Here is a 13,610-nt window from a genome sequence, read left to right as displayed (position 1 = left end):
CAATCCATTTCAGACATATATTTAACAATTTTAGCTCATGTCAAAGATTAAAAACCACACTAGCATGAATAAGATAGCAAAGCATATCAATACAACCTAACATGCTAGTAGCCAGACAGGGTGATCAGTTTTCAGATTTTCAAATCAAAATAGCTTAACTCAGATGATATGACATATACTGAAGAGAAAGCTATACATGATCAAGTCTAAGAAACTACACTAGCAAGTACTAGAGGATCATAACAGTGTATACAAGAATGCCAATGTAGTGAAGCAATGCAAAATGCAAACATGTACAATGCAAATGCATCTATCAGAAGCTAGAAAGCGAAGAGAAACAAAAACAAAGACCTACAAAAAGCTAACCAAAGAGAAGTTAGCGATCAAAAGGGGTAACAAACCCCAAGCTCTCCTCGCAAGCGAGCAAAGGTGTCCTGCTCAAGTGGTTTGGTGAGGATATCTGCAGTTTGCCTCTCTGAAGGGACATGGTTCAAGTCTATGTGGCATTACTCATGGTTATCTCGCAGGAAGTGGAACCGGATATCTATGTGTTTGGTTCTGGAGTGTAGGACAGGGTTCTTTGCAATGCTAATGGCGGACATGTTGTCTATAAAGATGGGAACCCTACCAAAATTCAATCCATAATCCTGCAAGATCTGTTTCATCCAAAAGATCTGGGAGAAACAGCTAGCAGCGGAAACATACTCAGCTTCTGTGGAAGAAAGCGCTACGCTAGCCTGCTTGCGAGAGGACCAAGACACCAAAGATGTACCGAGAAATTGACAAGTGCCGGATGTCGACTTGCGATCCAACAAACACCCACCGAAATCGGCATCAGAAAAGCCCACCAACACCAGGGAAGAATCCGCAAAGTACCAAAGACCAAACTCAGGGGTGAATTTCAGATACCTGAAGATGCATTTCACAACCTACCTGTGGGAGGTGCGCGACGAAGCCTGATATCGCGCACAGAGGCCGACCCCGAACTGATAGTCCGGTCGGGTCGCCGTCAGGTACAGGAGAGAGCCAATCATGCTCCTGTACTCCTTCTGGTCCACCGCCTCGCCATCCAAGTCCGCATCAAGCGCCGTCGATGTACTGATCACAGTCAGCTGAGGAGACAAGTCACTCCTGTCGAAATTCCGCAGCAAGTCCTTGGTGTACTTCGCTTGATGGATGAACGTGCCCTGAGGAGTTTGCTTGATCTGCAGCCCGAGGAAGAACTGCAGCTCACCCATCATGCTCATCTCGAACTCCCTGGAAATCTGCTCAGAAAACTTGGAAATAAGAGCGTGAGAAGAGCCACCAAAGATGATATCATCCACGTATATCTAAACCAACAAAAAGTCAGAGCCAGAGCGCATAAGGAACAAAGTTTTATCAACACATCCCATTTTAAAACCTTTAGCAAGCAAGAAGTTTTTAAGCCTATCGTACCAAGCTCTAGGCGTCTGTTTCAAACCGTAAAGAGCTTTCTGAAGTTTGTAAACTCGGTTTGGAAACTTGGGATTTTCAAAACCAGGGAATTGTTTCACATAAACTTCCTCTTCAATAAAACCATTCAAGAAGGCAGATTTCACATCCATTTGAAATACTTTAAAACCCTTGGAAGCAGCAAATGCAAGAAAGATTCGAATCGTCTCTAAGCGTGCTACCGGGGCAAAAGTTTCCTCATAATCAATACCTTCTTTTTGGCAAAAACCCTGGGCTACAAGCCGAGCCTTGTTCCGCACTACCAACCCATTTTCACCTTGCTTGTTCTTGAAAACCCATTTGGTTCCAATGGGATTACAAGCAGGCGGAGGCTCAACCAAAACCCAAACCTGATTCCTTTCAAAATTTTCAAGTTCCTCATGCATGGCATTGACCCAATTGGAGTCAGAAAGAGCGTGTCCAATATCTTTGGGCTCAAAAGAGGCAACAAATACTGAATGAGCAAAGCCAGCGATACTTGTTACCTTGGACCGTGTGACTCGCTCGTTGAGGTCACCTAGCATCTGTTAAGGTGGGTGACGACGCTGAATGTGTCGCGGTGCTTCCCTTGTCGAAGTCGCCTCCTCCTTCACCAAAGTTGGTGTCTCCTCATGTGCAGCTGAGAAAGGCTGAGTCGCCTGCTCGATCGGCCCCCGGGAAGTGGATGTAGTCGGGTCGGGGCCGTCATCATCGTCCGAGATCGTGGCGGAGGTGACTGGGTCCACAGCACGCGTGGTAGCCTCAGCATCACCCTCCGCAACTTCTTCCTCCTCATCTTCAAAGATGGGGGTGCCGAGTTCATCATCTCCTGCAACCTCAAAGACAGAAGAATTGCACGGTGCAGTCTCGTCGAAAGTGACTTCACAAGTCTCTCTGACGATGTTAGTATCAATAATCAGCACACGGTAAGCTCTAGAGTGAGAAGCATAACCGATAAAAATACCGTCAGACGACCAAGACTCAAACTTATCAAGATTTCCTTCCTTCAGCACAAAGCACCGGCAACCGAAAACTATGAGATGGTCAACACGGGGCTGGCGTCCAAATCATAACTCATAAGAAGTCTTGTGCATGAAAGCACGCAAGAAAATATGATTGGACACATAACAAGCGGCGTTAACTGCCTCAGCCCAGTACTTTCTAGGAGTCCGATGCTCATTGAGCATCGTCCTAGCCATCTCAACCAACGTCCGATTCTTCCGCTCTACAACCCCATTCTGCTGTGGAGTGTAGGGGGAAGAATACTGGTGTTCAAGACCTTGATCACTGCAAAAAGTGTCAAAACGAGTATTTTTGAATTTTGTGCCATTGTCACTGCGAATCGCTCTCATGGCCTGGGGTAGCTCGTTTTTCAACCTCAAAATCAAGTCTCGAACAAACTCGAAAGCCTCATCCTTGGTTCTCATGAAAAAGACCCAAGAATAACGAGAAAAGTCATCCACGATCACAAGAACGTACCACTTCCTACCAACTGACTTCACCCGAGAAGGACCGACTGTGTCCATATGTAGCAACTCTCCAGGGTGAGTGGTCATCACTTGATTAACAGACGGATGGGAAGTGGCAACCATCTTCCCGTGGCGACACGGGTGGCAAACAAAGTCATTTTCAAACTTCAATTTGGGCAATCCTCGGATCAGGCCAAGTGAGCTAAATCTCAACAACAAGTCAAAGCTCAAATGTCCAAGTCTCCTATGCCACTTCCACAGATCAGAAGAAGAACCAGCCAACAAGCAACAAGGAGGACCAAAAGGAGTTCCAATGAAATCGACCAAGAAAACGTGGTCACGAGGAACGATCCGGCAAACCAGGTCTCCTCTGGAATCCAAAACACGAGAACAACCCTCCTTGAAGCGAACTTCAAACCCATCCTCAAGAAGTTGCGAAACCGAAAGCAAATTAAAGCCAAAATTCGAAACTAAAGCAACCTCTCTCAAGGTGAAGCGATCAGAAACTCTAACAGCGCCAACACCACGTACCTTGCCCTTACCATTATCCCCAAATATGATGTATTCTTTGTGGCGTGTTGGGGTGAGGCTGGAGAACCATTTGTCATTCCCGGTCATATGGCGCGAACAACCGGAGTCCATGATCCACCTGTTCTCCAAGCCTCCAACCTGCACATCAGTAGTGAGACAAAGGGTGAGCAAATGTCTCAACACTGGGGTTAGCAAAGTGTGAAGCAAACCAGTGTCGAGCCATTTGCTCTACAGAAGGGTTAGCAAAATCAGGAAAAGCGTATCCCCCGTCCCGTCTACCGCGAGGCTGACGACCACCACCGCGAGGAAAGCGTGGTGCATCGTAACCTCCTCCAAAGCCTTGGTCTCGTGGTCCATAGCCGTACTGAGAATGAACAGGAGCACGACCGGCAAAGCGACCACCTGTTGGAGCACGGTAACCACCACCGTCTCCCTGTCCTCCACCTACACGGCGCGCCCTAGCATCTTGCCTACCACCACGCCGAGGAGGGCCATGCACTCGAGCAGAGTACATGTCCGAGTTACGTCTCTCCTGCTCATGCCTCACAACCCTCTTCCTCCTGAAGAAAAACTCCTCCAGGTGACCGTCTCTGTGACAGTACTCGCAGTGGTACCTCACCTCTCTCTTGGGAGGTGGAGGCCTTGCCTTTGGACGGGGAGGAGCAGCCCCCTTCTTCTGGGCAACCTGGGCTGCGGCAGCAGGGTGCGTATCGAGGGGATTCCTCAGCTCATTGGGCCTTGGAACCCAAACCTGCTTCTGTGAAGGTGCTTTTGATGGTTCTTTAACCACACCATCCACGGGGTCGACAAGCGAAGGCTGTGTGCTCGTAATAGCAGTGTTTAAAGCACTAGGAACTCCAGCAGCCTTGTCGATCTTACCATACAGCTTGTCAAAGTCTCACTTCGTGTAGGTGTAACCGACCCCAAATCCATCACCACACTTAAACTGCTTGATCATCATGCCCAACTGCGACTCACTACTAGAAACCCGACTAAGAATCGCCCTAAGGTATGTGTTCTCATTCTCCAAATTGGTTTTCTCTAACGCAAGATTATCCAGATCAGAAATCAGACCAGGCCAAACATGACAATCAATAGGTAGGCTAGACTCCACGACCTTAGTCTTCCCCAAAGACTTAATCAAGGCGTTCTTCTCATCTAGCTCCGACCTAAGCGTGGGACAAAGCTTACAAGCACCAAGTAGAACAGGCCTAGATCTAAGCTCCTCTAGCTCACACACAACAGTATCAAACTTAGACTGCAAAAAAGCTAGATCAGACTTAAAGATGGAGCACTCATCACATTCAAGCACATCACTAACAATAGGAGCGTCCTTGGCCAGTTCAAGTTCATGCTTGGCCCTAGCAAGCTCGTGAGACACGTCAGCAAGCGAAGTCTTGGCAACATCCATGTTCGCAACGTTCTCATCATGCTTGGCACGGAGAGCAATAAGATCATTCATGTGAGATATGCAGCCAGCGCACTCATCCTCACCAGATTTCTCTCTAGCACAAGCCAGCTCAGCCCTAAGCTTCTTACGCTCTCTAGCTGCTTCCTTGAGCAGCCTTTTCTAATTGTCGAGAGCGGCGTACAACTCCCTAACCTCGGTATCAAGCAGGTCGATAGTGGAGTTTACCTCTGAATCGCTCTCGGATCCAGAAGAAGAGTCGTCGTGCGTCGGTGTAGCATGTCCACCTGGAGACGCACGAGCACCATTGGCCTCACCCGCCATGATGCAGAAGCTCTTGTGCCGACCGGCCGCCAAGCAAACGCCGATGAAGCCGGTGGCTTCCTTGTCCCGCTTCTTCTTCTTCTTCTTGTCATCGTCGTCGGAGGTCGGTGAAGAAGAGCGGTCGATGTCGGAGCTCTTGTCGAGGTCGCTAAGCTGCGCCAGGAAAGCCTTCTCCCGCTTCTTGGCCTTGTACTGGAAGCGCTTCTTGAACGACTCCTTGTCGAAGCGCCCTCCCCGATCACGACTGCGGTGCTTGTGGCGCCGACGCTCCTTGTTGGAGCCTACCTCGTCGCGGTCGCGGTGGCGGTAGTAGTCGAGGTTGTTGTTCTGGCCACCGCCGGACTTCTTGGGGCAGTCGGCGACAAAGTGGTTCGGATTGCCGCAGTGGTAGCACCCGGGGTTCTTCCTCCTCTGCCTGTTGTGGTAGACATGCTGGAACTTGTTGATGAGGAGGCACAAGTCGTCGTCGCCCAGCGTCTCTAGCTGCTCATCTATAACAGAAGGCAAAGAGGCAAGAGAAAAGCCAAGAGCAGGGTTAGCGTTAGAGCTCGATCCACCTGGGCCAGTCACAAGAGCGATGCTCTTGGAAGAAGGGGCACCATTGAGCTTGGCTCATGTCTGGTTATCCACCTCGGTGGCCTTGAGCTTGCTGAAGAGCTCATTCACGGTCAGAGTCTCATAGCCTGCAAACTCAATGATCGTGTTCACCTTGAGATCCCACACAGAGCCGTCAAGTGCGTAGAGCAACTTGAGAGCCTTCTCATACTCTGTGTAGTCAAGGGCATCAGCAGATCTGTTCGCACTGACTTTATTCACAATCGATTGAAACCGACTGAACGTGTCACCAATGCTCTCACCCGGCCCTTGTGTGAAGTTCTCATATTCACGCCGGTGAGTCTCGAAAAGCCTAGCCTTAACCTAAGGTGTGCCCTTGTGGTAGTTCTCAAGGCACGTCCAAACCTTGTGGGCTTCCTAAAAACCCTGGACGCGTGAGAACTCCGCTCGAGAAATGCCAGCAAACAAGGCATTGACAGCCTTGGCGTTAGCCTCGTGCTCGGTCACTTGCAGAGGAGTGGTCCGAACAGCAAGCACCTCGTAAACCTGATTCTTTGTTATATCCCAAACCTCGGCTCCTAAGCTATGCAAGAAGGCCTGCATGCGAACCTTCCAGTAGGCATAGTCCTCGCCGGTAAACACAGTGATCTTACCAAGACTCACCATGGTCGCCAAATGGTTTTCGAACCGGTTAGGGTAATGAAAATCTTAACCAAGCTCTGATACCAATTGAGGGACCGAAGCTGGCAACCAGAGGGGGTGAATGGGAGCCGATCAAAATTTCTTTCGAAATCGATCCGTCGGCCTATATCCCGAAAATCACCACAAACCCTCAAGTCCTAGATGAAGTGTGGAGTAGCTATAGAAGAGCTAAACCAACACAAATCAGCCCTAGGAACGAGCGAGAGAAAACACGGAAGCGATCGAGAAAAACTGCAAATCTCACAGTCAGGGCCCGGTCAGACCGCTCGCTCAGGCCGGTCAGACCGGTCGGGCTGGATTTGAAATTCCAGACCGGTCAGACCGGTTGCTCCGACCGGTCAGACCGTTTCTGCCCAGAACAGAATTCCAGCCCGCGAACTTGAGGTGATTTCAAAATTACTCGTTCAAATCATCACCAAATGGTCTCAAAATTTGCAGGGAGGTTCCTGGGATAGAGACGAACCTCTCCACAAAAAGAATTAACCCAAAACGCAAAGGATCACTAGAATTTCGAGGGGGAAAGATGCAAAAGAGGGTTTTCCAAAAACTCCAAAAACCTCAATCAGAGGGACTCGTGATTCTCGGGGGTTTAGCTCTCGGCTAGATGGTCGAGATGCAAATCACGGAGTCCCGAAACCCACCAAGAGAAAGATTTGATACCAAAAACCACCAAAAGAGAGGAAATCAATCCAAGAACAAAAGATGAACGGGAAAGCAAGAGAGCTGCTCAAAAGGGTCCTCGATTTCAATCAAATTCATCGTGATTTATAGAGGAATTCAGCTATACAAGAGCTAGACCTCCACCCATTCATCCACCCTCTCAAATTTATGGACCTAGCTATAATCTAGACCACTTTGCCATGGAGACCTCGGCCTAACCCTAGAACAGAGAGAGGAGCAAGGAAAAACAGAAAAGACTCGTGGCTTGGAGGCTCACCTGTCCAAGGGGGCAGGTGAGATGTATTTATACGACCTCGGGGGCGACCGGTCAGACCGGTCTCACAGATCGGTCAGACCGGTCCCTTCCCAGAAATGACCTCTACCCTGACTCGTACACTAAAACGCCCGTAGGGGCAAAACCGGAAAGGGTACAAGATCTCATCCGACGGCGGAGTTTCTTTCTTCGACTCGAAGCCTTCTCCGCGATGCCGCTACATCGATGCAGATCTGATCCGCGGTTTTGAGGGGTCCGCGAAACCCGGTGAGGTGGCCGGTTTTGTGAAAACCGCCAAAACTCCACGCATGGGAAGGTTCCCGCCTCCACGCCGTGGCCCTGGACGCCGTTCCCGCCTCGGCCTTCTGACGGCCCTAGACGCCGCCCGATGCCCGTCACCTCCTCGCCCGCAGCGAGGCCCTAGACGCCGTCGACGCCCGTCACCTCCGCCAGTCCCGAGACCGACGCCCGTACCTCCACGACTTGGCTTCTTCAACCGCCGTCCGCCAGCTTGGTTTTGTGGCGCAAACCAAGAAACCCGCCATCCACCGGTACTTGCGCCCTCGATCCAGGAGTGGACGCCACAGCTGCCGCCCAGCCCGAGCTCCGGTCCCGGCTGCCCTTCACCGCCGTCCACCGCACGGTCCATTGGCCACAGCACCTCCACGGCAGCTCACCGTCGACACTCGATCACACCGCACGGTTGACAATTCACTCATCACAGCCAGGAGTGAGTAGTGCTCGTTCCTCAGTTTCCTGTGACCGGCAGCTTCTACGGCACACCTGCGACGATCAGTGCCACCGATGCCAGCTCCAATGATGTGCAGGGGATTGTTATGGTGTGACGGAATGGCAATAAGGGATCTGCTTGATATTCAAAATCTGTCATAGCTTGGGCAGCTCTCCCTTGCAGTTTGGGCAAGAAAACAAATAGACAACATCCGACGCCAATAGAGGTCATTGCTGGGTGAATTGGCCAACAGTTAGCAGGCCCAAAGACATGGGAGGTCTTGGGGTGTTGGACCTCGACAAGCTTGGCAGAGCGCTACGCGCCTACGCCTATGCTGGCTGTGGCAAGAATGGAGAGAGGAAGCCAAGGTGTGGAGGTCCCATGCAATGAGACGGACCGCAGGGCGGAGCCAGGTGATGGAGTTCTGACGGTGTCAGCTCCATTAGGAAGTGTTGTCAGCTCACTTGGGGTGTGTTTAGATCCCACCCCGTAAACGCAAAAAAGCCGTAAACGCATTAAAGTGAAAAGGAATCTTGCTAATTTGAAGTACTAAACGAAGTCTATTTACAAAACTTTTTGCATGGTTGGGCTGTAAATCGCGAGACGCATCTAATGAGCCTACTTAATCCATGATTTGCAACAGTGATGCTACAGTAATCATCCGCTAATTATTGATTAATCATGGATTAATTAGCATCATTAGATTCGTCTCGCGATTTACAATCCATCTGTGCAAAAAGTTTTGTAAATAGACTTCATTTAGTACTTCAAATTGAGAGTTTACACCTTTTTGCGTTTTTGCAAAAAGGAACTAAACAGGGCCTTGATGAACAAAACATAATAATGATTTGTCACTGATTTCTAGAAATCATCGTTGTCAGCTGACCACGACGACTCCACCCCTAGCCGCTTCCTTTTCAACGCCTCCACTATAGTTACCATTGGTCATAGGACGAAATTTTGGCATAGCAGTTGGTTGGATAGGGAGGCACCGAGGAACCTTGTGCCGCACTTATTGTGCCAGTGAAAAGAAAGAACAGAACCGTGAAGCAAGAATTGAGCAACAATACATGGATCAAGGCACTGCGGGGTAAGATCACATCTGCCACACATGTTGAAGAATTTGTCTCGCTTTGGATTCGTGTGCAGGATGTGCATTTGCTGCCAGAGTTCCCTGATAAAATTACCTGAAAATGGACGAGCAGTGGACTCTATTCAACAAAATCACCATACCGTGCACAAATTCTAGGCTCCTGCAGCAGCCTTCAAAACCAACTCATCATTTGGCAAGATCCAGCAGAAAATAAGTGCAAAATTTTCACTTGGATCCTCACCCAATACACGAGAATTACTAGCCGGTGGTAAAAAAACACCGGCATAACCTCAAACCTGTCTTCTCCCACCACTCAGTAATGCCAGCACGGTCATCAGGTGGATTGCTATGGACAATCGTGAAGTTCTCACTTGTGGCAACCTGAATCCAAATCGTCTTGGCGAAAGGGCAAAGCAAACAAAGGTGTTCTCCAGTTTCCAAGGGGCCATTACAGAGCGCACATGAGTTTTGATGGGGCCAGCGTCATGCCAAGTTATCTAACGTGAGAATTTTGTTTTGGGTGAGGATCCAAGTGAAAACCCTAGGTGGTCTACCTAGAGGCATAATAATACACGAGAATCCTTGTATCGCCTAGGGTGGTCTACCTAGAGGCATAATACACGAGAAACCCTAGGGGCCAGCGTCACGCCAAGTTATCTAACATGTACGTCCATTTCGTGACAATTCGTGTATCTTGCATCAGTTTGCAGTAGGGGTACACAGACGGTCGAGACTAGATGTCTGGCACGCAGTGAACACGCCCCGGTTCGATGCCACGCTGCCCATCCTTCCGGCGAGGACGCCGGCCGTCGCAGCACGCCTTGCGCCACTGGTGGCCAATGCGTTGTTTCCTGTTCTGTGATCGGCAGCTCCTCCAGCTTTGGCACACCTATGACAATCAGTACCGCCAGCGGTGGCTCTGACGGTGGATGATGGCTAGAGAATTGATATGGTGTGACCATTGTCACCAAAGTTCCCGGGATGGCGGATCAAAAAACAGGGAATAGGGAACGGCATTTGGGATGGATTTTTACACTGCAGGGACGGAAATGTTCCCCGTTCCCATCCTCGGAACGGCGTTCCGGTGACTATGGGTGTGACGGAATGGCAATAAGTGATCTGCATGACATTCAAAATCTGTTCACAACACAAATAAAGATGAACTAGGCATCATCATAGCGCAAGGTTAAGACACAAGATCATTCCCAACAGCCGCTAGACACTTGTTGACATTGCAGAGGTGCTGTTTGTCCCATCATGAGAAGATGGATCAGAGTTCATCAGCAGGCCAGCCGGCGGCGTGTACGCCACCACCGGCGCCCTCTCAGGGACAGGGAGGAGGCACGGCAGCGGCAGCTCGAACCGCAGCACGGCGAGGACCTGCCTGATGGACGGCCTCGTGTTCCGGCCGCCCTGCGTACACCAGAGCCCGGCCACCAGCACGCTCTCCATCTCCCGGGCGTCGAACTCCCCGCCAAGCCGCGGGTCGGCGGCGTCGAGGACGCTTCCCTGGCCGTGGAGCTCCGAGACGTGCCGCGACAGGTGGATCACGGCGTCGTCGCCGAGCACGACGGCGGGGCCCCGGCCGCACGCGACCTCGAGGAGGACGACGCCGAAGCTGTAGACGTCGGACTGGGCGCTGGCCCGGCCTCTCACCCTGCACTCTGGGTCCATGTACCCCAGCGTGCCGGCGAGCACCGTGGTGTGGGAGCCCCGGGCGTGGTCGACGAGCCTGGCGAGCCCGAAGTCGCCGAGCTTGGCGGTGAAGGAGGCGTCCAGCATCACGTTGCTCGGCTTGATGTCCCTGTGCATGACGCACTGCTCCCACTCTTGGTGCAGGTAAAGAATCGCCGAGGCGATCTCGAGAACAATCTTGTGCCTGCACAATACATGATGTTGAAGAATCGCCGAGGAGGATCTCGTGTACAAAAAGGAAAAGTTAGAGTTCACGCTCTTGAACTGTCACAAAAATTTAATTTTTTTCAACTATAAAACTGGATAATAGAGGATATCGAACTGTCGAAATTGGGCAAATTTAGCCCTTGTGTGGTTTCGAAACGTGATTTTATGTAATTTTTGGAAAAAAATAAATTCTAATTAGATTTAAACAATCAAAACTAATTCATTTTGAATAAAAAAATATGAAAATAGCTAGTACCAAATTTTCTAAAAAAAAATTAACCTATCTATTATTGCTCTATTTATTTGAATCTTAGTTATTCTAAAAAATGAAAAATCCCCTAAAGGACGAAATTTGAATAGCTGACAAGTATTGCGCTAAGAAAACTTTTGATACACATTTCATTTTTTTATCTAAATGAATTACTTTGAATTTTTTAGTATAAAAGAATATTTTTAATTTTCACAAAATAGAAACCACCTAAAGAATCAAATTTGTTCGGTTTCAACAGTCGGATAACCTATATTCTCCGGTTTCGTAGTTGAAGGTTGAAATTCGGGCTTAGTTTTATAGATCGAAGGTATAAATTAGATTTTTTCCCCTTAGAAAACACGAGATGCTTAGTGGAAAAAATCGTAAACACTATATAGCCGTAAACACTTGCCTGAGTGACCATGATAATTTGTTATCTCCACTATATAGATGTTTGTCGAGGCTGCCGTTGGGCATCAGCTCGTAGACGAGGAGGAGATCGCCACCGCCGTGACACCAGCCGACGAGCTGCACCAGGTGACGGTGCCTCAGCCGGCTGATGATCCTCACCTCCGAGGCGTACTCCTTCCTCCCTTGCTTGGAGCCCTTGGACACCCTCTTGATGGCGACGTGAAGGTTCATCTCCCTCAGGAATCCCCTGTACACCGACCCGAACCCGCCTTCTCCGAGCTTCTGCCTGTCCGAGAAGTTGTCCGTGGCAAGGACGAGCTCCCCGTAGCGGAACCGCTTTGGCCCGGTCCCTTTCTCGAACTCGTCTTCCATCGCCCTTGTTTCCTCGTGGAGGTTAGCCATCTTCCGCCGCCGCCACCGGAGAAGAAGCCACGCGGAGAAGCTCAGAACCATCAAGATCGAGACGGAACCAACGGAGACGGACACGCCAATGACGATCCCCGTCTTGGAAGACGATGAAGGCCCTGTGGAGTGAAGGTGCCTCGCAAATGAAATGTCGTCAATCGATAAAGGTGAGGTCTGCGTCGATCGAATGTTCACCTGGAGCTGGCGGCGCCGGCGCCGGCGCAGGCGGCAGGGTGATGTCGAGCGCAGCCACCTGGTAGCGCAGGTAGCAGCTGTACCCCTTGACGACGCCGCCGGAGTTGTTGGGGAACAGCTTCCCCAGCTGGCTGACGTAGCTGCCGATGCACCGCGCGCACTCGCTGGCGTTGAGGTCCCTCGTGCACTGCGCCAGCCCGTACATCTCCTGCGAGCTCGAGTACGGCGTGCTGCCGTTGGCGAGCCGCAGCGGCGAGGCGGCGGCGCCGCCCGTGAGCTCGCTCATCAGCGGCACCCAGGCTTCCCGCAGGCCCTCCGAGGTGACGGACACCCCAGGGAAAGCCAGGTACACTATGTACAGGACGGCGAGGTCCGCGGCGGCGGCCGGGATCGGCGGCGTGTCCGAGTACCGGAGCGTGCACGCGTCGTACATGGCGCGGACGCTCCGGCTGCCCGGGCACACCGTCGTGATCCCGGCGGGCGCCCTGGAGAGGCAGTCCCGGCACGCCGTCGCGTTGTAGTCGGCGTAGCACATGACGAGGCCCAACACCTCGTCGGCGCCCGCGCCGGCGCTGCCTTCGTAGAACCAGCCGTTGTCGCCGGCCGCCGCGGGGAGCCTGGACAGGAGCTCGGCGAGGTTCCTCTGGTACTGGCTGCCGGCCGTGTAGTTGTCCGCCGTCGAGCAGTCAGGCGGCCACGGCCGCAAGATGTTGCCGTCGTCCTTGGCCACAGCGCGGAGCAAGGCGAGGACGGTGGCGAGGGCGAAGACGAGATGGCGACGAGAAGCCATGGCCATCGGCAGGCTACCAATGCCGTTTCATGCTGTTTTTTCTTTCACCTTCATTCTGTCGTCGTCCCCCTCTTTGAGACGTGCAGCTCTCTATCCAAATCGTGCAGACAGCTGATGTTCAGAACCCTTTTTTACGCTGATGCTCAGGGGTGGAAGATCTTTTGGAGCTTTGTTAGAGCTGGATATTCAGTCGTTCAGATTCAGCATAGCCAGCGTACTAAAGGAAGGACACATGCATTTTCCTGCGGCAATGCAATCAGAGTCAGCAGTGCAAGCGAGGCATGCCAAAATGACTCTTGACTGCTGTAAAATGTAACCCTTATCTTGGTCCTAATAACTACAATGCATGCGGACCCGGTCTCTCCCTGCAATTCTAAAGAAGTTGTGGTGTGTTTGTGTTCAAGTCCTTGTTCAAAAAAGTGGCTTTGGGAAAATCATACGTGCACTCTAACACCTTTT

The 13,610-nt window shown here is 51.0% G+C and overlaps 1 protein-coding gene across 1 annotated transcript; it reads right to left on the bottom strand.

Moving 5' to 3' along the window:
* Positions 1–10,413: 10,413 nt before the first annotated feature.
* LOC120701135 (L-type lectin-domain containing receptor kinase IX.1-like) lies at positions 10,414–13,151 on the bottom strand. The gene is made up of 3 exons (XM_039985286.1): positions 12,362–13,151; positions 11,763–12,285; positions 10,414–11,077 (listed from the first exon to the last, which is right to left on the bottom strand). Exons 1-3 carry the CDS (start codon positions 13,149–13,151, stop codon positions 10,414–10,416), a joined length of 1,977 nt encoding a protein of 658 aa, XP_039841220.1.
* Positions 13,152–13,610: the final 459 nt, after the last annotated feature.

The sequence above is a fragment of the Panicum virgatum genome, chromosome 3K (assembly GCF_016808335.1).
Source record: "Panicum virgatum strain AP13 chromosome 3K, P.virgatum_v5, whole genome shotgun sequence".
Taxonomy (NCBI): domain Eukaryota; kingdom Viridiplantae; phylum Streptophyta; class Magnoliopsida; order Poales; family Poaceae; genus Panicum; species Panicum virgatum.
The sequence above is the reverse complement of the archived record's forward strand: the minus strand, read 5'-3'. Positions and strand labels throughout refer to the sequence as shown.